The 20,953-nt window shown below is 45.5% G+C and overlaps 2 protein-coding genes across 2 annotated transcripts; both read right to left on the reverse strand.

Annotated features, from left to right (window-relative positions):
- Positions 1 to 5,820: 5,820 nt before the first annotated feature.
- On the reverse strand, positions 5,821 to 10,688 carry arf3a (ADP-ribosylation factor 3a). Its single transcript, XM_046364398.1, has 5 exons — positions 10,562 to 10,688; positions 9,120 to 9,353; positions 8,781 to 8,891; positions 7,581 to 7,705; positions 5,821 to 7,393 (listed from the first exon to the last, which is right to left on the reverse strand). Exons 2-5 carry the CDS (start codon positions 9,265 to 9,267, stop codon positions 7,232 to 7,234), a joined length of 546 nt encoding a protein of 181 aa, XP_046220354.1. The 5' UTR covers positions 9,268 to 9,353; positions 10,562 to 10,688; the 3' UTR covers positions 5,821 to 7,231.
- Positions 10,689 to 14,606: 3,918 nt separating this feature from the next.
- Positions 14,607 to 19,426, reverse strand: wnt10b (wingless-type MMTV integration site family, member 10b). Its single transcript, XM_046364399.1, has 5 exons — positions 19,012 to 19,426; positions 17,891 to 18,047; positions 17,621 to 17,726; positions 16,888 to 17,348; positions 14,607 to 16,598 (listed from the first exon to the last, which is right to left on the reverse strand). Exons 1-5 carry the CDS (start codon positions 19,083 to 19,085, stop codon positions 16,047 to 16,049), a joined length of 1,350 nt encoding a protein of 449 aa, XP_046220355.1. The 5' UTR covers positions 19,086 to 19,426; the 3' UTR covers positions 14,607 to 16,046.
- Between the last annotated feature and the right edge of the window lie 1,527 nt (positions 19,427 to 20,953).

A 20,953-nucleotide genomic window follows, 5' to 3' on the forward strand; every position in this document is an offset into this window, starting at 1 on the left:
GAGCCGCCTTAGAGAACCTATCGACAACCGTTAGAATAACAGTCTTCCCCGCTGACGAAGGCAGACCGGTAATAAAGTCTAAGGCGATGTGAGACCATGGTCGAGAGGGAATGGAAAGCGGTCTGAGACGACCGGCAGGAGGAGAGTTACCTGACTTAGTCTGCGCGCAGTCCGAGCAAGCAGCCACGAAACGGCGCGTGTCACGCTCCTGAGTAGGCCACCAAAACCGCTGGCGAATAGAAGCAAGCGTACCTCGAACGCCGGGGTGGCCAGCTAACTTGGCAGAGTGAGCCCACTGAAGAACGGCCAGACGAGTAGAAACGGGAACGAAAAGAAGGTTACTAGGACAAGCGCGCGGCGACGGAGTGTGAGTGAGTGCTTGCTTTACCTGTCTCTCAATTCCCCAGACAGTCAACCCGACAACACGCCCCTCAGGGAGAATCCCCACGGGGTCGGTAGAGGCTACAGAAGAACTGAAGAGACGGGATAAAGCATCAGGCTTGGTGTTCTTAGTGCCCGGACGATAAGAAATCACGAACTCGAAACGAGCTAAAAACAACGCCCAACGAGCCTGACACGCATTGAGTCGTTTGGCAGAACGGATGTACTCAAGGTTCTTATGGTCAGTCCAAACGACAAAAGGAACGGTCGCCCCCTCCAACCACTGTCGCGATTCGCCTAAGGCTAAGCGGATGGCGAGCAGTTCGCGGTTTCCCACATCATAGTTACGTTCCAACGGCGACAGGCGATGAGAAAAATACGCGCAAGGATGGACCTTATCGTCAGAATGGGAGCGCTGGGACAGAATGGCTCCCACGCCCACCTCTGACGCGTCAACCTCGACAATAAATTGTTTAGTGACGTCAGGAGTAACAAGGATAGGAGCGGATGTAAAACACTTCTTGAGGAGATCAAAAGCTCCCTGGGCGGAAACGGACCACTTAAAGCACGTCTTGACAGAAGTAAGGGCTGTGAGAGGAGCTGCTACTTGACCGAAATTACGAATGAAACGCCGATAGAAATTCGCGAAACCGAGAAAGCGCTGCAACTCGACACGTGACTTAGGGACGGGCCAATCACTGACAGCATGGACCTTAGCGGGATCCATCTGAATGCCTTCAGCGGAAATAACAGAACCGAGAAATGTGACGGAGGAGACATGAAAAGCGCACTTCTCAGCCTTCACATAAAGACAATTCTCTAAAAGGCGCTGGAGAACACGTCGAACGTGCTGAACATGAATCTGGAGTGACGGTGAAAAAATCAGGATATCGTCAAGGTAAACGAAAACAAAGATGTTCAGCATGTCTCTCAGTACATCATTAACTAATGCCTGAAAGACAGCTGGAGCATTAGCGAGACCGAACGGCAGAACCCGGTATTCAAAATGCCCTAACGGAGTATTAAACGCCGTTTTCCACTCGTCCCCCTCCCTGATGCGCACGAGATGGTAAGCGTTACGAAGGTCCAACTTAGTAAAGAACCTGGCTCCCTGCAGAATCTCGAAGGCTGACGACATAAGGGGAAGCGGATAATGATTCTTAACCGTTATGTCATTCAGCCCTCGATAATCCACGCAGGGGCGCAGGGTACCGTCCTTTTTCTTAACAAAAAAAAACCCCGCTCCGGCGGGAGAGGAAGAAGGCACAACGGTACCGGCGTCGAGAGCAACAGACAGATAATCTTCGAGAGCCTTACGTTCGGGAGCCGACAGAGAGTATAGTCTACCCCGGGGGGGAGTGGTCCCCGGAAGGAGATCAATACTACAATCATACGACCGGTGAGGAGGAAGGGAGGTGGCTCTGGACCGACTGAAGACCGTGCGCAGATCATGATATTCCTCCGGCACCCCTGTCAAATCACCATGTTCCTCCTGTGAAGAGGGGACAGAAGAAACAGGAGGGATAGCAGACATTAAACATTTCACATGACAATATATGACAATACATGACAGTATTATTTTCCTCATCAAACTACACAATACCCCATAATAACAGAGCAAAAACAGGTTTTAAGAAATGTTGGCAAATGTATTCAAATTTAACAACAGAAATACCTTATTTACATAAGTATTCAGACCGTTTGCTATGAGCTCAGGTGCTTCCTGTTTCCATAGATCATCCTTGAGATGTTTCTACAACTTGATTGGAGTTCACCTGTGGTGAATTCAATTGATTGGACATGATTTGGAAAGGCACACACCTGTCTATATCAGGTCCCACAGTTGACAGTGCATGTCAGAACAAAAACCAAGCCATGAAGTCGAAGGAATTATCCGTAGTGCTCCGAGATAGGATTGTGTCGAGGCACAGATCTGGGGAAAGGGTACCAAAAAAATGTCACACCATTGAAGGTCGCCAAAACACAGTGGCCTCCATCATTCTTAAATGGAAGAAGTTTGGAACCACCAAGACTCTTCCTAGAGCTGTCCGCCCGGACAAACTGAGCAATCGGGTGAGAAGGGCCTTGGTCACGGAGGTGATCAAGAACCCGATGGTTAGTCTGACAAAGCTCCAAAGTTTCTCTGTGGAGATGGACGAACCTTCCAGAATGGCAACCATCTCTCTTTGTATTTTTTTGTTTATTTTTTCCCCCTTTATCTCCCAAATTGGTAGTTACCCCGTACGGACTTGGGAGAGGAGAAAGTCAAGAGCCATGCGTCCTCTTCTTGACACACTGCTCACTTAACCCGGACGCCTGCCGCACACCAATATGGAAAAAGTCAAGTGGTCTGAATACTTTACAAATGCACTGTATAAGCTGGAAGTAGAAGTCTAAGTGTTGTTGTCCATTAGTTTTAGCCCAATTAGGGGAGGGGTGGTAGGGTTAGGGGAAAATAATAAAGGAAAATATTGTTTTATTAAAAACAGATTAGAATAATAATACAATTCAAATTAAAATCGTCCTCCCTCTAAAACGTCACCAACCAAATCAAATGTATTGGTCACATACACATGGTTAGCAGATGTTAATGCAAGTGTAGCGAAATGCTTGTCGCCACTGGTTTTCAGTACATTTACCGTAAGCCATCCCTTTAAATACGGTGTACCTTTTAGTTCGAATTTTGTTCGATGGACTTAATAGAATATGTCGAGACAGTGGTTCAGAATATTAGGAATCAATGAAAGAAAGCCATCTAAATATAGGCATATCCGTCTCCGTTTCAGCACCAATTGGTCGATTTAAAAATACTCAGATTTTATAGATTATTAAGGGTGAGGAAAGTATTTATGAATCATAACAAACAGGTTTAGAGAGCCTTTACTCACGAAAGAAAACGGTGGTTTGATTCATTCTGAAAATTCCCCATTCTTTAACCCGTGGTAGGTTTGATTCATTCTGAAAACTTCCCCATTCTTTAACCCATGGTAGGTGTGATTCATTCTGAAAATTTCCCCATTCTTTAACCCATGGTAGGTTTGATTCATTCTGAAAACTTCCCCATTCTTTAACCCATGGTAATGTTGGAAGATTAGTGTACAGTATATAGAATTATAATAGGTAGAATAGTCTACAATATTAGGCTAAACCATATTGCCTGCACTAACTGTGTGTTGACACAGCCAAGTATTGTGCCATTCTCAAACTGTTCAAACTGCCATGGCCTTTATTTATTTTATTTAACCTTTATTTAACTAGGCAAGTCAGTTAAGAACCAATTCTTATTTACAAGGACGGCCTACCCCGGCGACGCTGGGCCAATTGTGCGCTACCCTATGGGACTTCCAATCACTGCTGGTTGTGATACAGCCTGGAATCAAACCAGAGTCTGTAGTGACACCTCTAGCACTGAGATGCAGTGCCTTAGACCGCTGCGCCACTCGGGAATCCCACTCCATAACAATTGAATTAGCCCGTCTTTTAAAAATATTATCAACTGTTTTCCTCAGCAACAACCACATGGCTGTGACGGCGTTTAGACGGCGTTTACACAGGAAGCAAATGAAGGTGAACCAAACAATGTCATTAAATGGAAACATAATTCAGGTTATACCAAGTGAAGGAAAATAACAGTAAATTTGCTCTTGAACATGTGTGGTTATTAGGCCTACTGACGGTTGATACTGACTGTTAGTGGGTAATATTTAACATGATAGAAATAGGAAACGGAGAAGTTGTTGTATCCTATACTTAAGACATTCGCTAGTGCCCATCCCTGCGAGTTAAAAGGCCTTGGAATTAAAATTGTGCATAATGGCACTGCATTTCATAAACTTTACTATGGGAAAGTTGATATGTTGATATGCTGTTACACATTGGTTACACATTTGTCTCCAGCGATTATAAGGTCAAATATATTTAAAACAAGTGTCATTTATATTTATAATTCCCGTATTCAAGTCGATTACTCATTAACCTAACTCTTATCAAGTTGTAAATGACAGTCGATGGAGAATGGTGTTATTTCTATTGGAAAAAATGAATAGATGCTTTTCCCACTTGGAACCGGTAGGTTCGCTAGACCTCATTCACGGTTTTCCTCGGGCGTCAAGGTGGTGGAATTGTTAGGAAATTAAGTCAAGGTCAGAATAGGGCGTATCTGTAGACACACCTCCGCCACACCTTAATTTATTCCATCTCCGCCCCAAACGAATAGCATAGCGGGTGAAAAGCAAAGGGAATGACGTTTCATTTACGTTGCTCAACCCGGGTTGTAAATTGGGTCCTTAGGCAGTACTTAATTTATGTGCATACATCCCCTAGCTGTTTTGTGATTCCATGTCATACTCTTTATATGCAGCAGGGGGAGACAGAGGCCAGGGCTCTGAGTTGTCTGCCACAGAAGTGTATTAGCTGAACACTGAGCAAATGTTGCACGTTTAGCGTGTAATAGGCCTTCGCATTTAGCCTTTAATGTAAAAACATACACAAAATCCATCCCCATCTCTAACTATTATAATGGTGTTGCATAAGAACACAATATTCAATTACTATTACTTTCTAGTTTTTCTGACTTTTCAACTCCCATGGTCAACTCTTAAATCGGAAGCAGATAAAAGCAAGGGAAAGAACAGCCTCCCTATGCAGTAAATACAGTATTTATGTGTCTACATGTGTCAGCCAGTCCTGAATCTGTGATCTGGTGTTCCATCAACAGTCTACAGACAATTGTTATAGCCAGACTACTGTGAGTGGGATGGCTCGATGACAGAGTACGATGATGGCACCATGATTGACCCAGTTCTGGTGGATTTGGCTGCTGTCGCCAGACCTCCTCAGACTCTTCACCAGAGTATCATCCTCCTCCCTAGTGGCCCTGGCCTGCCTGACTGTCTGTCCGGGGCCAGGCCGTGTGTGGGGGCAGGTTGATGTTCTAGTCCTCTGCATGGCCTTTGCATCCCGCCTGGTAGCCAGTCCCTTCAACAGATTGATGAATTGATTGTGGGGTTGCTGCCAGTGTGTCTGTGCCCTGGGCGAGGGGCGTCCCGGTTACGGAAGAGAATCCCAGATACGGCACCCACCCTGGGGCCGCTATTGTGGCAGGCCTGCAGGGGGCCCCGGGGACCCAGGGAGCAGCTCTATCTGACCCACATACTGCTGTCACACCCCTGGAGACACAGCACTGGGGATGGAGGAGCGGGGCAGATTGGGCCTGGGGCTAGGGTGGGGGCCAGTGCTAGAGCTGGGATGGAGTGGGATGGAAGCTGGAGGGCTGGAGACACAGGGCTGTTGCGTGGATAGCGCATGCGCTGGGGATGGTGCAAATATGGACCTCTGAATCGCTGAACTAAATTGCGGGCCAAGCTGTGAAAATATTTCACACACATCCCAAAACTCAAGAAGAGCCCTAACAATCTGAAGACATGGAATCTAATGAAAGAATGTAGGCATTTTTTATTGACTTACCAGTGCAGTTAAACTGGTATCACTGGACACATCCTCACCAATACATATGTACTCTTAACTAGGATTTAATCGTCACACTTTTTTTTGTCTGGTAACATCAATAAATAAACCCTTTTTCAATTAATTTGAATACACATTATTAACTGGAATGTTGAGTAATTACATTGTTACAGTAAAATATAACATGACTTTTGTTTTTTGTTTTTCTTGCACAGACTCAACTGAGTTAAAGGAGGGAAAAAATCAAGACATGAATTGATACATTTTGCCACAACTGTGGTCCCGCTTGATGTTAAACGTTACACACAAAACCATCATCAGAATAAGGGGTTTTCAACACTAGCGATAATAAGGCCACAAAAACAAACAACTGCTGCATCAAGCTAAACTCAATGTGGGAAATGTAATACACAAGCTGTAATGTTAAAGCTGGAATCCTTCGAGTTCCATTTGGGATATTACAACAACAAAGAAGTTACTGCAAACAACCAACACAGCCCCCCCCGACAGCATTGCACACACGGTAGAACAGAAGAAAATGTACTGCAAATATATATATATATATTTGCAGGGGGGGGGGGGGCTGTATCCCCTAATGCGGATTCCGTCTTCATATCGATATATATCAGTGCATACACAAATCCCCATAACTACAATTGAACATATCAACCACGATGACTCCTTCAGGTATTTTTCAGGTCTATTTTTGTTCAGGTATATGTTTGTACTTGTTGAGTAAAATGGGTAATATACAGTTGACATAGAAAAAAGCATGCTCTTGCATATTGGATGTGTTTTACACAAACCTATGTCACTGTTCATTAATGTCGACCATTACTGCATTGCTCCAACCAGCAGTAGCAATTTGAGTGTAAAAGGAGAATACTGTCAGAAGACTGGCTAAATAGATAACATGAGACACAATTCCAAACTTCATTTCCGAGAGATCTTTTACTGTACGGTCATGCATAATACGGTGTTCCGAAACCAACTAACATCGCTAGTATCCATTCTGATGTACAAGTCAAATGACATAAATAAATAAATAAATAATGTATTCATTAATTAATCAATTAATACATAAATAGTGTTTCCAAAAACGGGATGCTTATCAATGTGTTCATAATTATGTAGGAAATGTCATGTATTGACATTGATGGCACATGTCTGAAAGGCGATAGCTGATTTTAATAATTGACATCGGGTTGAAAATGTCCTCAAGGGATGGTACAGTTTAAGCCCCCTTCCTACAGCACATACCAATCACATTTCACTCCCGCCGTGTCAGGATTATTCACTCAATGGATCAACTACAACCAACTACCACTTCCTGTTTCAAGAGCTGACACCAAGGTTTCTCTTCACTCTCCTCTGATTGGTCCACTCACTTCTTGTTCTTCAGCTGATTGGCCAGCCAGTCGAGGCCCTCGTACAGGCCGTCTCCGCTGGTGGCGCAGGTGGCCTGGATGTACCAGTTGCGGTGACGTAGGGAGTGGAGCCCCAGCTTGTCTGTGATCTCTGCTGCGTTCATGGCATTGGGCAGGTCCTACACAGGACGTGAGGTAGAATCGGAAGGATAGTAAGTGGAGAAAACCACATGAGAGAGAGAGAAGATTATAGAGGTGAGGAAATCCCGGGTATGAGAGTTAGACAGAAGGAGAGTTAGCGATGAAAAGCACATGAGGCAGCAGAGAAAAATACGAATTGAGTGAGGCTATCGCAATTGTTCATACCTGTTTATTAGCGAAGATGAGAAGCACGGCGTCTCGTAGCTCGTCCTCTGCCAGCATCCTCATCAGCTCCTCCCGAGCCTCGTTCACCCGCTCACGGTCGTTACTGTCCACCACAAAGATCAAGCCTGGAACCACAACAAACGTTGTTACTGTGTCTACCACAAAGGGCAGCCCTGTAACCATGGCAAACCTTGATAGATACCCTCAACCCGAACACTGTCCACCACAAAGATCAAACCTGGAACCACAACATGACTCATTCGTCAGGAAGCACGACGTGCTTGTCATTAAACTATACGAACCCACTGGTGACACTGTGTTTTTCTGTCTCTAGGCATCCCCCTCTATCAGAATGAACAGGCTCGTCTTCCAACTGGCGCATGGTATAGAAAAACATAACAATCCTAACACAAAACGAGTAAAATGCTTTCAATGTGAAGGACACGTGCTTGATGCGGTATGCAAATGTCTATATCGAGAGTGTGTGAGTCAGCCCAATAGCTTCAGCTGTCAGGGGTGACATCATGGTGCCGGATGTATCACAGGCCTGTAGGGGCAGTCTTTGTCCCAGCAAGGCCCTATAGCCCTTCAAATCTGGACGTTAAAGACAGTACCACAGACATGTGTTTCATTCTTCCAACCAGGGAATGAAGTAGACCACCTGGTGTGAGTAAGAATTAAGAACATACCGTAAGCTCACTCCACAGCTAGTTTGACATATCGCCAATGGTGCCATCCAAGTGGTACTTTTTGTATAGCTCATACGGTTGGAACGTCGTCAGTGAGGACGGTCATGTGTGTTGAGAAGCAGAGGGCCAGAGGTTCAAGCCTGGTATGGGGCAGTCGGTCAGTGGAGGAAGCTAAGGTGTTGGCAGCACACTGACCCCCGTTGCATTTGCAATTCATTATCAGGTAGAACAGAAAACCAGCAGTACTCCGGACCTTGTAGGGTAAGATTTGCATACCCCTTTCCCTATAGTGTCACACGACTGAGTTAGCGCACTGAGCTAAAGCCTGGGGAGCTAATGTAAGTTTTTCAGGTCTCAGGCAAGTTTACTCATCACATGAGCGTGGTTCATTGTACCACCTCCATTACACAGTCACAGACCAGTTAAGAGCCAGAGCCATTCCTGCTCAGCTTACAGGTCACAAGAGCGTTATGCCGCTGAGCTAAAGCTTGTTAGCTCCCACTATACTTACCCTGTGTGTTCTGGAAGTAGTGTCTCCACAGAGGCCTGATCTTGTCCTGGCCACCCACGTCCCACACCGTGAAACTGATGTTCTTATACTCAACCGTCTCCACGTTAAACCCTGAGCAGGGGGAAAAGGAAACGAGTGTTTTAAATGTCTTTTGAACAGCCGCCGGTGTTATAAACCGCTCATAAAGAGTCGTATGTGTGTTATAAATGCCTTATAAACAGTTGTAGGCGTGTGATGATTAAGGATGAGTCAAAATGTCAAAATGATATGGTGTTTAATTTGGTTCTAATTCTTTATAGCCAATGTCCTTTGTGGTTAAGACTGTGAGACTTTCCATACCGATAGTGGGGATGGTGGTGACTATCTCTCCCAGCTTCAGTTTGTATAGGATGGTGGTCTTCCCTGCAGCGTCCAGCCCCACCATCAGGATCCTCATCTCCTTCTTCCCTAAAAGGCTCTTCAGCAGGTTGCCAAAGATGTTCCCCATGGTGACTGGCTGGCTGGTTGACCGGCTGGCGGCTGGCTGGCTGGCTGGCTGGATGGCTGGTCGGACCTTAACTCACTGCTACAGAACTGATGGGGAGGCTGGATGTCAGGGCCCAGACTTTTCCTGACCTTGTAACTTAACCAAGAAAAACTGGTCCCGAGTAACATACCATTAACAGAGAGTTATTCCTCTGGCCCAGAGTTTTCCTGACTACCTGACCTGACCAAGGCAAAAGTCTGGAGGCCCGGTCAAATCACAAGTTCAGAAACAACTCTGAGCCCTAGGAATAGGCAAATTCCCCCATAGCCTAAATGTCAAGACAGCGGCTAAACAGGCGGTGCGCTAGTAGATTCACAGAGTCAGAACCACAGAGACATGCAGAAGGACACTCAGTCGGACTTCAACCACTACTCAGGCCATTAACACCTCGTAACAGCTCCAAACCACTTCAGAGGCAAACCAATAAAGTCTCCTTCACACCTCCACAGGCGGGCTGAGGAAGCTGCCCTGACTGAAGGACTGTCGGCTGGAAGACTGCACACTGGTGAGAGGAGCTGCTCTGGTGCAGGCCCACTACCTACCGCAATCTTTTGTTGAGATTGGTTTATGTAGTTCATAGCAGTTCTAATACATTGAAATATGTTCCGTAATCTACATAAATATGTATGTGCCACGGTAGCGGTAATATGCCCTATGTACCTGCTATAACAGCCCTAAAGCAAGGATCATCAATTCGTTCCATGGTGACGTGCATTATAACAACTGTCTTCTGTTCTGAGTAAAAAAAGATTGAAATAGCTTTAAAAATACGTGGATGAATGTGTTCATTAAGTGGGGTTTTTTCAATCACTGCATCGCAGTGACCACATTTGCTACTATGAAGCACATCCGTCGTTGTGCAAGAGCACTCGCAATGATGGTATGGCAACCTCAGTGCGCCTGTGTGTGTGGATTGGAACACCCTGTATCTTTGCAGCACATTTGGCACCGCGACATGCCGGTTCAATTAAATAGTATTGGTAAATATAATATGTTGACACACTGTAAATATCACAAATACCATGGAAACTCTTATTGCCATCCATAGGCAAATTAGGATTTTCACATTATCTCCTCCAGTCACGACTACAAGCGATGCTTAGGTGGCCTGTATGAACGCCGTTAATTCACTAGAATCCCTACAAACACCTAGACCTTTTTATTCCTGTAACGGCAAGACACGATGCCGCATCCTTGTATCTCTACAGTTTTACGTTATCCATCATTTTCTAATGTTCATCTCACCCGCACTTACCTCTTTTAGACGTACCAGCTGGATTCGGGCAGTGCAGTTTGTCTCTCGCGAGAAGTCGCAAAGAAAGACATGTTGCTCCTTAAGTCTCGCGATGATGAGCTCACCAAGTACACCTCTCCATCACTTCATGGGCCGATCTTCACTGCCAGTACGTCTGAGTGATACCATTTTCAGTTGGAGGCGCCTGGGAGTCAATTCTGTTTTGATTGGAAATGATCTATTTGTTGTTGTTTTTTTATGGGGTGTTTGTAATGAATTGATTGCTCTTTATATAGACTTCTGAGTTTAAACTTAAATAACATCAACTCTGGTTAGGGTTTGAGTTGACACAGTTTTTGTGTGGTTTGTTTGCATGTCCCGTGATAAATACCATACTTAGATTACATGTAGCTCTGTTACTGTACAATAATGCAAATAATGCCTGTCAAAGTTTGTGTTGTGTGTTTAGAGATTCGAAACAAAATAGCCAACAGTTAAAAAATAAACATTTGTATAAAAGTATGTAAAACATTTTGACTAGGGGCAAGCATAGCCTATATGAATTATTCAAGCTAGAAACACCTTAATAAATAAGTAAGTGGGGAACTGTTAAAACGATGCCAAAGCATACTTCCTGGCAGAGTTAGTGTGGCAGAGACAATGAGCTGAGAAGAAGCAGAATTTCGGCTACACTGAATCACTCTCATTTGGATTTTTGTTGAATCATGTTGAATCATCATGGATCAAACCATGCTAAAATAGATTACTCGTGATTTTCTATGTATTTCATGTATACCAGACCAAACACATAACAAAAACGCAATGCCATAGCAAGCATTAAATGACTTTGCCATAGACAAACCTTCTTTTGAAGCGTGAACTGCTGTACGTGGGTTACATGGTTTATACAGGCCTGCGTGTGAGGCTGTATGTGCTCAGAATCAAATATGGGTTCAAAAGACCCAGGATTCAAACCATCATAGATGAGGGCCGGTCTGTCAAAATGATTGATTTGACATCCTAGCTAAGAGTATTACATTACCGTAAAGGCCTACAAAATACACTAATTGAGTGAGTTATTTCCCATGTTGATAAACCAGTGTGTCTCTCTGTGCAGTCCGTCCGCTAGTGTCTCTATACATCATAGGTGTGTTTGTTCAGCGGTTAAAGCAAGAGCAACAAAAATTAGTGAAGCAGCTGCAACACCAGACTACGGGGCGGAGTGGATGTAGATGGAGTGTGCAGTATCCTGTGTTTGTGTGTGTTGGGAGCGCAGAGGGGGTTATAGGGGGGTTACTGTACAACGGGTAGGGACCGACTAGGGGTGGTGGTGGGGGGAGGGGGGGGTTATAATTTAAAGGAGCCTACTATTCCTCTGAAGTGTTTGCCAGAGTGCACCCCAGCAAACACAATCACAAGTCAGGTTGGTTGTGCTTGCAGAACTAATGAGGGCTTGCATGTTGAGGGCAGAGGAGCTGAGAGCTTTGATGTTCTGGGTAGCAGGCTCCTTGTGTTTTCTCCCTCGGCCTGACTCTCTCACTGCATGTCCCACATCAAAAACGAAAGGGGAGTCAGTCGAGAAGCAGATGTTTCGAGCCATGTATTTATACTGAATGTGCTTTATAAATCCTCTCTCTCGCTCTCTCCCTCTCTTGCAGAGTTTGCCTTCATGTTTGCATGTATGCATCTATCGAGGCTTTCTTTCAATCTAGCTAAACATATTGAATCGTCTTGTGTTAAACATACAGTGTAATCATCCTGTCAGTCAATGTTGGAGGACTTTTATCTTTCCTAACTTCCTCGCTTCGCTCTCCCTTTAATTCAGCTGGATCTGGTTGTCGTTACTATAGGGGCAGTCAATGTGTTGCCGTGCATGTGTCCGTGTCTGCAGACTGCAGCCATGGAGGGAGACTGGGGAAGAAAGGGGGCGGGAGTAGGCGAGCGCACCGGTGGAAAAAGTACCCAATTGTCATACTTGAGTACAAGTAAAGACACCTTAATAGAAAATGACTCAAGTAACAGTGAAAGTCACCCAGTAAAATACTACTTGAGTAAAAGCCGAAAAGTTTTTGGTTTTATATATACTTAAGTATCACAAGTAAATGTAATTGCTCAAATATACTTAGGTATCAAAAGTATAAATCATTAAACATTCCTTATATTAAGACACCGTTCTCTTGTTTTTTAAATGTATGTGTAGCCAGGGGCACACTCCAACACTTAGACATCATTTACAAATGAAGCAGGTGTGTTAGTGAGCCCGTCAGATCAGAGGCAGTACGGATGTCCAGGGGTTCTCTCTTGAAAAGTGCTTGAATTGAACCATTTTGAAAATATAATGAGTGCCAGGGGAAATGTAAAAAGTACATTATTTTCCTTAGGAATGTAGTGAAGTAAAAGTAAAAGTTGTCAAAAATATAAATAGTAAAGTACATATAAAGTACAGATAACCCCAAAAAACGACTTAAGTAGTACTTTTACTTCACACCATTGGGCAAGCGAGAGAGGGCATAGAGAAGAGAGGGAGACAGAGAGCGCATAGAGGAGAGAGGGAGACCTAGAGAGGGCATAGAGAAGAGAGGGAGACAGGGAGACAGAAAGAGGGGGAGAGAAGGAGAGAGGGAGACAGGGAGACAGACAGAGGGGGAGAGATGGAGAGAGGGAGACAGGGAGACAGAAAGAGTGGGAGAGAAGGAGAGAGGGAGACAGCGAGACAGAAAGAGGGGGAGAGAAGGAGAGAGGGAGACAGGGAGACAGAGAGAGGAGAGGAGGAGAGAGGGAGACAGGGAGACAGAAAGAGGGGGAGAGAAGGAGAGAGGGAGACAGGGAGACAGAGAGAGGAGAGGAGGAGAGAGGAGAAGAAGAGGGAGTGGGGGAGAGAGCGAGTGAGACAGAGACTGAGAGACTGAGAGACTGACACAGACAGAGGGAGAAAAAGAGACGAAAAAGCGATCCAGGGCTGTCCAACCTCTGTCTCACACATGGGGAGAAACGGTGACAGGAAATTCCCCTTCGCAACAGCAGCAGCAGCTCCAGGGTGAAATGATATAGGAAGGAAGAAATGCAAACCAGAGATCGAGTTATCCCTTATCATTCCAATCCCATAGCAGTCCCTCTCAGTGTCCAACCTCTCTCATATTCTCTCACTAAATACCAGGGTGAGCGCGCTTGATCCAGATATTGGGACAGTCAGTCACTTTTAGTCTACCTAAAGGGTGTTTCAATCAGTGGATTCATGTTCACACGAACAAAGTAATATTGACCATTGAAGACCTAAGACAAGCTGGACCGCTCAAAGATCAAGCTGGATCGCATCAAGTTTGTATATCCCCCATATGTGTGGATCTAAGAATGTTCTTATCTTTAATCTTGCCAGGCCCTGGACGGTATGTGGGTTGAGTGTGTAAATCACTCAAGAGCCCTGTCTCTCTGTTTGTCTGTCTCTGACTTAGACAGAAAGGGACACAGTGTCTTCAGTAGCAGCACGACATTGTGCAGCGAGTCTCCCTTGGCTGTGAACCCTGGACAGATGATCCCAGGCTCACACACACACACACACACACACACACACACACACACACACACACACACACACACACACACACACACACACACACACACACACACACACACACACACACACACACACACACACACACACACACACACACACACACACACACACACACACACACACACACACACACACACACACACACAACAGAGAGAGAGAGACGGGTATAATCGCCCCTCTCTCTCCTCAATCCTCTCTCCTCTAGTAATAAAAGTCATTCGTTCGGGAAACAATATCCTGCTGCCATAAAAAAAAACACCTCTCTCTGCATGAAGGAAGCGGCCATAAAATGAGTCTCACCACCTCTCTCCTGTGTGGAGTGTAGAGCAGACCTATAGACTTGTGCCCTATACCTCCAACCCTACACTTGTACACTCTTCCCCACACATTTAAGAGCATTGGAACGTTTCAGGCGCGCAAACACCTAACCTCGGCTCTCACAATAGAATGAGAGAACTCCGTCCGGCAGAAATAAGTATAGGCATATTTGTGACGTAATAATTCTATTGATTCACAAAACAACATCACAAAAAACAAAAGAAACAGCAATAATACAGTTTGTGGTAATGACGGTTACAATTCTAAGGCATTGCCTCATTGACCAGCAGTTCAGTTTGGAGACGGACCGAGAGCATTCCACCAAATCAATGGTAAATTGCTTCAAAGAAGATTGAAACACGGATTTTCTCCTCCAGTCGATCCAAGAAAACCAATGGGCAGAGCAAACCGTCCCCACTAGATTCCCAGTCACTCCAGTTCTGTTTCCATTGGTAATGGGAACGCGTTGAGGAACCTTCGCGCCTGGTTCTCTTTAGTGCTGTTTCGTTAGTTCATCCTGGTTCTTGTCATGGAGAACCGGCGCTAAAGAATTGAAACCCTGTGGTCTTGAGGCGTAGGTGCAAAATATCCAATGAGTATAATCATCCTCTGGAGTTCATTACCACACTCCATATCAGAACTCCGTTTTCCAGCGTCACACTGTTGGGTTCAGGCTTTGTCGATTATAACAGCTTCAGTTCAACTTCACCATCCTGAGCAGAGCAACATTCAGTCATTGGGCCTCATATGTTCCTCTCATAAAATGGTCCCACACAGCATATGCCAAGTAAGGAAGGCAACATAAGTTCACACACAAACATTAATATACATGTTTTTTCATGTATACAAAAAACGGTACACTGTGATACTAGCCTGGGCATTACTTAGTTGAAATAATAATGTGTTTCTGCTGTCTTAGATGTTCTTTGTTCCCGAGTAGAGAGCAGGGGAGAACAGAACAGAACACCAGATGGGGTCCAGGACATTCAGATTTCCATGGCTGAAAGGGCTGCATCTAAACAGGCAGAGGAAAGACAGACAAATGACATGAGTCACCTCGTCTTCAACCTCTGACTTGGCATTTTGACAGGCAACAAAGGGAAAATAGATCCCAGATGACGGAAAAAGAAAAAGGAGAGAGAAGTGGGGGATAAACAGATTCTGTGGGAGACTTTAGCCGACGCAAATAGAAAAACAAACACCGAGTCTGAAATGAAAGGTTTGGTTGGGTGGATGTGTGTATATTGGACAAAGCTAAAGGGTGGATTTTCATTTTGCCATCCTGTGTCCTGGATATGTCCAGGAGCAACCTGGAGAAGGACTGTTAAGAAGGGCATGGTTAGGAACGCTAACCAAGTACCCTGCTGACTGGAAACAGTCGGACTATCTTGTGGAGGCCCATGCGTCCCAATGCATGAAGAGGATTACCAGTAAGTAACTAAGTGTCAGGCCTTAGTAGATGAAGTGGATCGTCTACCCATGTACCAAAGGAAAGGTTTGCTTGGGTGGGTTGGCGCGTAGTAGTACACTGGGGAGTCAATGGGTGGATCCTAGTGCCACGCTGCGTCCTATTGGGTGGTTCCTTTCAGGAGCCTTGGCAGGTCATGTACCTATCTACTTGCAGACGTTGACCCACTCTGTGACTCGGCACTCCTCGCAGAGCACGTAGCAGCACCAGTGGAAGCGGCAGTGGCACCTCTCACTACGTGTCTGCTTCAGGATGTTGTGTCCCCTTCCGCAGCACAGGGACCCGCAGCTGTCCATGCTGTGGCTGGTCTTGTTGCAGATCCGGCCCCTAGTACCCAGAGAGTCCAGGGACGTCTCCCGGTCACAGAAGTCTGGCGACTTCTCAAAGTAGACCAGCTCACGTGACACACCGCTCCTCCGCCGTCCCCCATTGTTTGGGCTCCCCGCGCCCCCAGACCCAGTAGGCCCTTCGGCGCCGTTCCTGACCCCATTCGAGGCACCATTCCCAGCTGCGACCCGGGGGTTGAAGACCCCGTTGTTCTTGTTCTGGGAGTTAATGAAGATGGCGGAGAGGAACTTGTCCCTGAGCAGAGACCCCAGCAGTCTGAACTCTGGGGACACGTACCAGCAGGTCTTGAACTGGCAGCTGCCTGACGTGCCGTGGCATGTACACTTCCTCTTCATGTTGTCAGTCACTAGCTGTGCAGGGGGAAACAATCATGTCACTATCCATACAAGTCTAGAGTGGCTTTGATTACAATGTAGTAGGTTAACAATTATAAATGTTTTTAAAATGGTTCATACATGTAGCTTATAGATAGTTTATAAATCTGTTATAAACATTTATAGCTAATTGGTTCAATTTAATATCCAATTCCAAGAAAGTTAGAAAACTTGATGAATTCCATTGGTAAACCTTCAACAAATGAGAGCCCGACTCTTATCTGCAGTTATCATCTTGATATGAAATATACAAGACTCTTCTCACCTGCCGGCCAACCCTGTTGTTGTGGATCCTCATGCGGGCGTGGATATCCCGTGGGGAGCCCCGGGAGTCCAACCAATCCCTGGAGAATCTCTCCCCGAAGCGGGCGTCATGGCTACAGCCCCCCCACTCCCAGGTCTCCTGCAGGGGGCTGAGGTCCTCTGGTAGGGGCTTGAGGAGGGAGGAGGGGTGGGTAGAACCAGACCGCAGGCTGGCTGGCACATCTCTGATCTCCTGGGGGTGCGCCCCTCCTCCACCACCCACTCCCATGCCCACTCTGGCTCCTCCCCTCTGGAGGGTCTGCAGCTGCAGCTGGGTGAGTTTGAGGCGAATCTTATCCTCGTCCAGGCGACGCTTGGCCTCGCAGCCACAGCCCCGGAGCTTGCCTAGGCTGCAGGCGGAGGCCACGGAGTGGGCCACGCCCGCTGCCAGCAGGGACAGAGAGAAGGCACTCTCCCTGAAGCCTGGGGGACGAGGACAGACAGACACATCATAGTCAAGATGTCATCATGCTGGGTGTAATCTACATACCACAGGAGAACTTCATTAACCTGTCATCATTCTTATTCTATAAGCATAACAATACATTTGTCTACTGTCCCCACCTGGAGCCTAGAGATTCTCCTGGCCAGGGTTTGTAGTCTGGAGTTTTTCCTGATCAAATCACCAAGTCACCAAAAACCTCCTGGCCCTATTCCCAACCTTTTTGCGTTGCGCTCCTCTGTGTGTCTCTCACCTCTGTTGAGGATGGCACTATGGTGGGGCAGCTTGCTGTGGCTCTCCAGAGCAGAACAGTTCCACCGCTGGTCTCTGAGCTGGTGCTGGCACTCGTGGATGGCCACCTACATCATAGAATGAAATGCAACACTAGAATGGACATTGGTATCCTGGTAGCGTGACTGAAATGGTGGCCATCTTGGTCATCTTTCATTTAGAGCCTGATGAAATATGGTTAAATGTTGTTTTGAAAAAAAAAGCTGTGAATTGTATACTATATCTCTATGACCTGGATGCCCTGCAGTGCAGAGGCCGTCACGTCGGGGCTTTGCACACACAGACGAATCTGACGCTTGCTCAGGCCCGCCAGCCGCAGGCAGACAGAGTTAGGGGTCAGAACCGGATCTCCTGCCACCTTCAGACCCAGGATGTCATTACACAACACACTGAGGAGGGGATACATATGTTGAGGAGGGAGGGAGAGATACAGAGGAGTTGGCCAAGGGTTCATCAATCAAGTCCTAGAGCAATATCTATCTGTGAAGGAGGCCCTGAAGTGCCTGGTCTGACCCTTCATCTATAAGAGTGAAAGCGTCATGTAAGGAAATGAAGATTCAGAGAATAGTATTTGCTGAGACATATAACGCACAGCACTTAAGATATAGCTTAAGTTCAGGGAAAAGTTGTAAGGACATAGAATGTTGATTACATCTCTAGGCTTACCATCGTATCTACGGTATTTACATGCCTTTACTATTTGTTTCAGTTGAACAAATTACAGTAGGCCTAATGAGCAGTAGTGTAAAATCATCAGGAGTAGAAACATGGATGGCATTTTTACTAAACCAACCATCTGTGCCAGTTGACAGCTGGGGTAGCCTAATAATAATGTCCTTAATCATGCAGTCTTCCAATTGTTGGTTCTGATTAGCCTGTGTGTATGTGTGTGTGTGTGTGTGTGTGTGTGTGTGTGTGTGTGTGTGTGTGTGTGTGTGTGTGTGTGTGTGTGTGTGTGTGTGTGTGTGTGTGTGTGTGTGTGTGTGTGTGTGTGTGTGTGTGTGTGTGTGTGTGTGTGTGTGTGTGTGTGTGTGTGTGTGTGTGTGTGTGTGTGTGTGTGTGTGTGTAATTACAGGTCAGAAGCAAGAAAACATTTGAAATCGTGATGACAGAGGTAGTAGCAGCAGCAGCAATAGTCAGTTGGTGAGACAGAGCTGAACGGAATCATCAACGCATCGTAACACATGCACCAAGTCATTTCACTACAATACAACACTTGGATAATACTCATGGAGTAGCCAGACAGATTCTTCTTCCGATTGAAATGTTCGCTCTAATTATTTGTTTTCCCCAGGAATGCTCATCGAGAGTAGCCTACTCTCTCTTCTTCTCACCCCTTCTCCGGCTACTTACGTGATTGCAGGTGACATAAGTGTCGCTGCCAAAATCAGGACTTGGTCCCAACGGAGTTGATGTGATATCTCCATTTTGGTAAGCGTCTTTCTTGACGTGACATTAAAACACTGGTGTGGTAATCGATAAAAACCAAGAAAAGAAGATGAGTGGAGTAGATTATCGATGTGCCTCCAACAGAACGGGGAGTGAAAAAAGGGAGCAGAATAGTTTGGGGCGAACGTAAAGGGGAGGGGGAGAGAAAATAGGGAGTGGAGATGCCGCTGCAGGCGGTTGTTTTCAAAGTATTGACCTTGTGAAAAAATAATCAACAGTTGACTAAAAGTTATGTGAATTTGACCGATAGTCAATACATGTTATAACACAGTGTCCAAAGATATTACGCGCAGGTACCATTTTCCTTACCATCATCACCCTCGGCATCATCTCTTGTATGAACGCAGGTCGACTGTGAGAGGGATTTCTGATTGCACTGGACAGATCATGGAAAACGCATTAACATTTAACGTCACTGATAGGAATGTTTCCTGTTTTGTTCGATACTTTTGAAAGAAAACGAACATGCATTCAGGTGAAACCCAAGTGAAAAATCATTCTATATGTCCAGGAAAGAAATGAATATAGAGTGCTGGGGGGGAGGGGGTTGGTTGGTTGCTGCTGCTGGTTCCAATGTAGGCCTACGACAGGGAGCTTGGGGCAGCAGCAGGCAGGCGCACAACTCTCCTCTTGGCTCTCCAACAATACTTGGGTACACAGTCATCTGTTCCCCGTCTTCCTCCCCCCCCGCTCCCCCCTTCCTCCCACCTCAATCAGCGCGTCTGTTCTTTATTATTGTGTTTGAAACAACTTCTTCACTCCGTAACAATCTGCTTCTTTTCAGAGGAAATAAAAGGTTCCATACAGAAGGGAATAATGAGGATGTTTTATGGCATTTTCGATAAGTAGCCAAAGTTTGAATGAAGCATTTATTTCTTAAAGTTTGAAGAAGTTATTGTTTATTGCCACAATTCATCCGTTTTCATTTTCTTTGATAAACTGTTATTGTCGCATTGCATAAAGTTTCATCGAAACAGGTATTGCACAATAGCCTACCACAATTGTTTTCTCCCTGCCCTTTTAAGATTGGCATCTTGCCTTTAACAAGTATGTGCCAGACATGGGTATTTTTCCCATGCATCCTTTGGAGACTGTAGCTTTAGATACTACTGAGGACTTGATAATGTTCTCACCCAGCAGGTTTCGAATGGCTGATATGACGAGACCGTGCCAGGCTATCCCGACCACAGGTTAAAATGAATAAAGACAGGCCTATACTCTTAGGGGGGGGGGGTCGAAAGGGTTGTTCAGCTATCCCCATAGATAGGAGAACCCTTTTTGGTTCCCGGTAGAAACCTTTTTGGTTCCATGTAAAAACCCTCTTTAGAAATGGTTCAACATCGAACCCAAAAGTGTTCTACCTGGTTCTCCTATGGGGACAGCCGAATAACTCCTTAAGGTTCTAGATAGCACGTTTTCTTTCTGAGTGTATATTCTATCATGCGCAAAATTAGTTATTTTGCATGTGCCTATTGTAAAAATAGTAATTTTATCAACAGGTGCGTTCATATAAAGTATCAATTCCCATTAATCCCTGTTCTCCTTCAAAGAACAAGGAATTATAACATGGAAACGCGTGATGTAATTTCATAAAATTGAGTTAAAATCCCCCTTAAACGCCGCCGCTTCGCATAGTGACACCAATTCATCATTTAATCTTCTATTCCCTAAGCTCCGGCAATGAAAAGTGCATTAGCATTCTAGCTTGGCGTGTATATCTAAGTGGCTTAAAAAGTGATTTGAAGTTGATTTGTATATAAAAGGCGTCCCTTTATCCGGATTGGGGGCTCTAATCTTCTCGGTGTTGCATGAGTGCCCCAGGAAGCCCGTTTGAGCTGCAACTTTA

This window comes from Oncorhynchus gorbuscha, linkage group LG10, assembly GCF_021184085.1.
Source record: "Oncorhynchus gorbuscha isolate QuinsamMale2020 ecotype Even-year linkage group LG10, OgorEven_v1.0, whole genome shotgun sequence".
Classification (NCBI taxonomy): domain Eukaryota; kingdom Metazoa; phylum Chordata; class Actinopteri; order Salmoniformes; family Salmonidae; genus Oncorhynchus; species Oncorhynchus gorbuscha.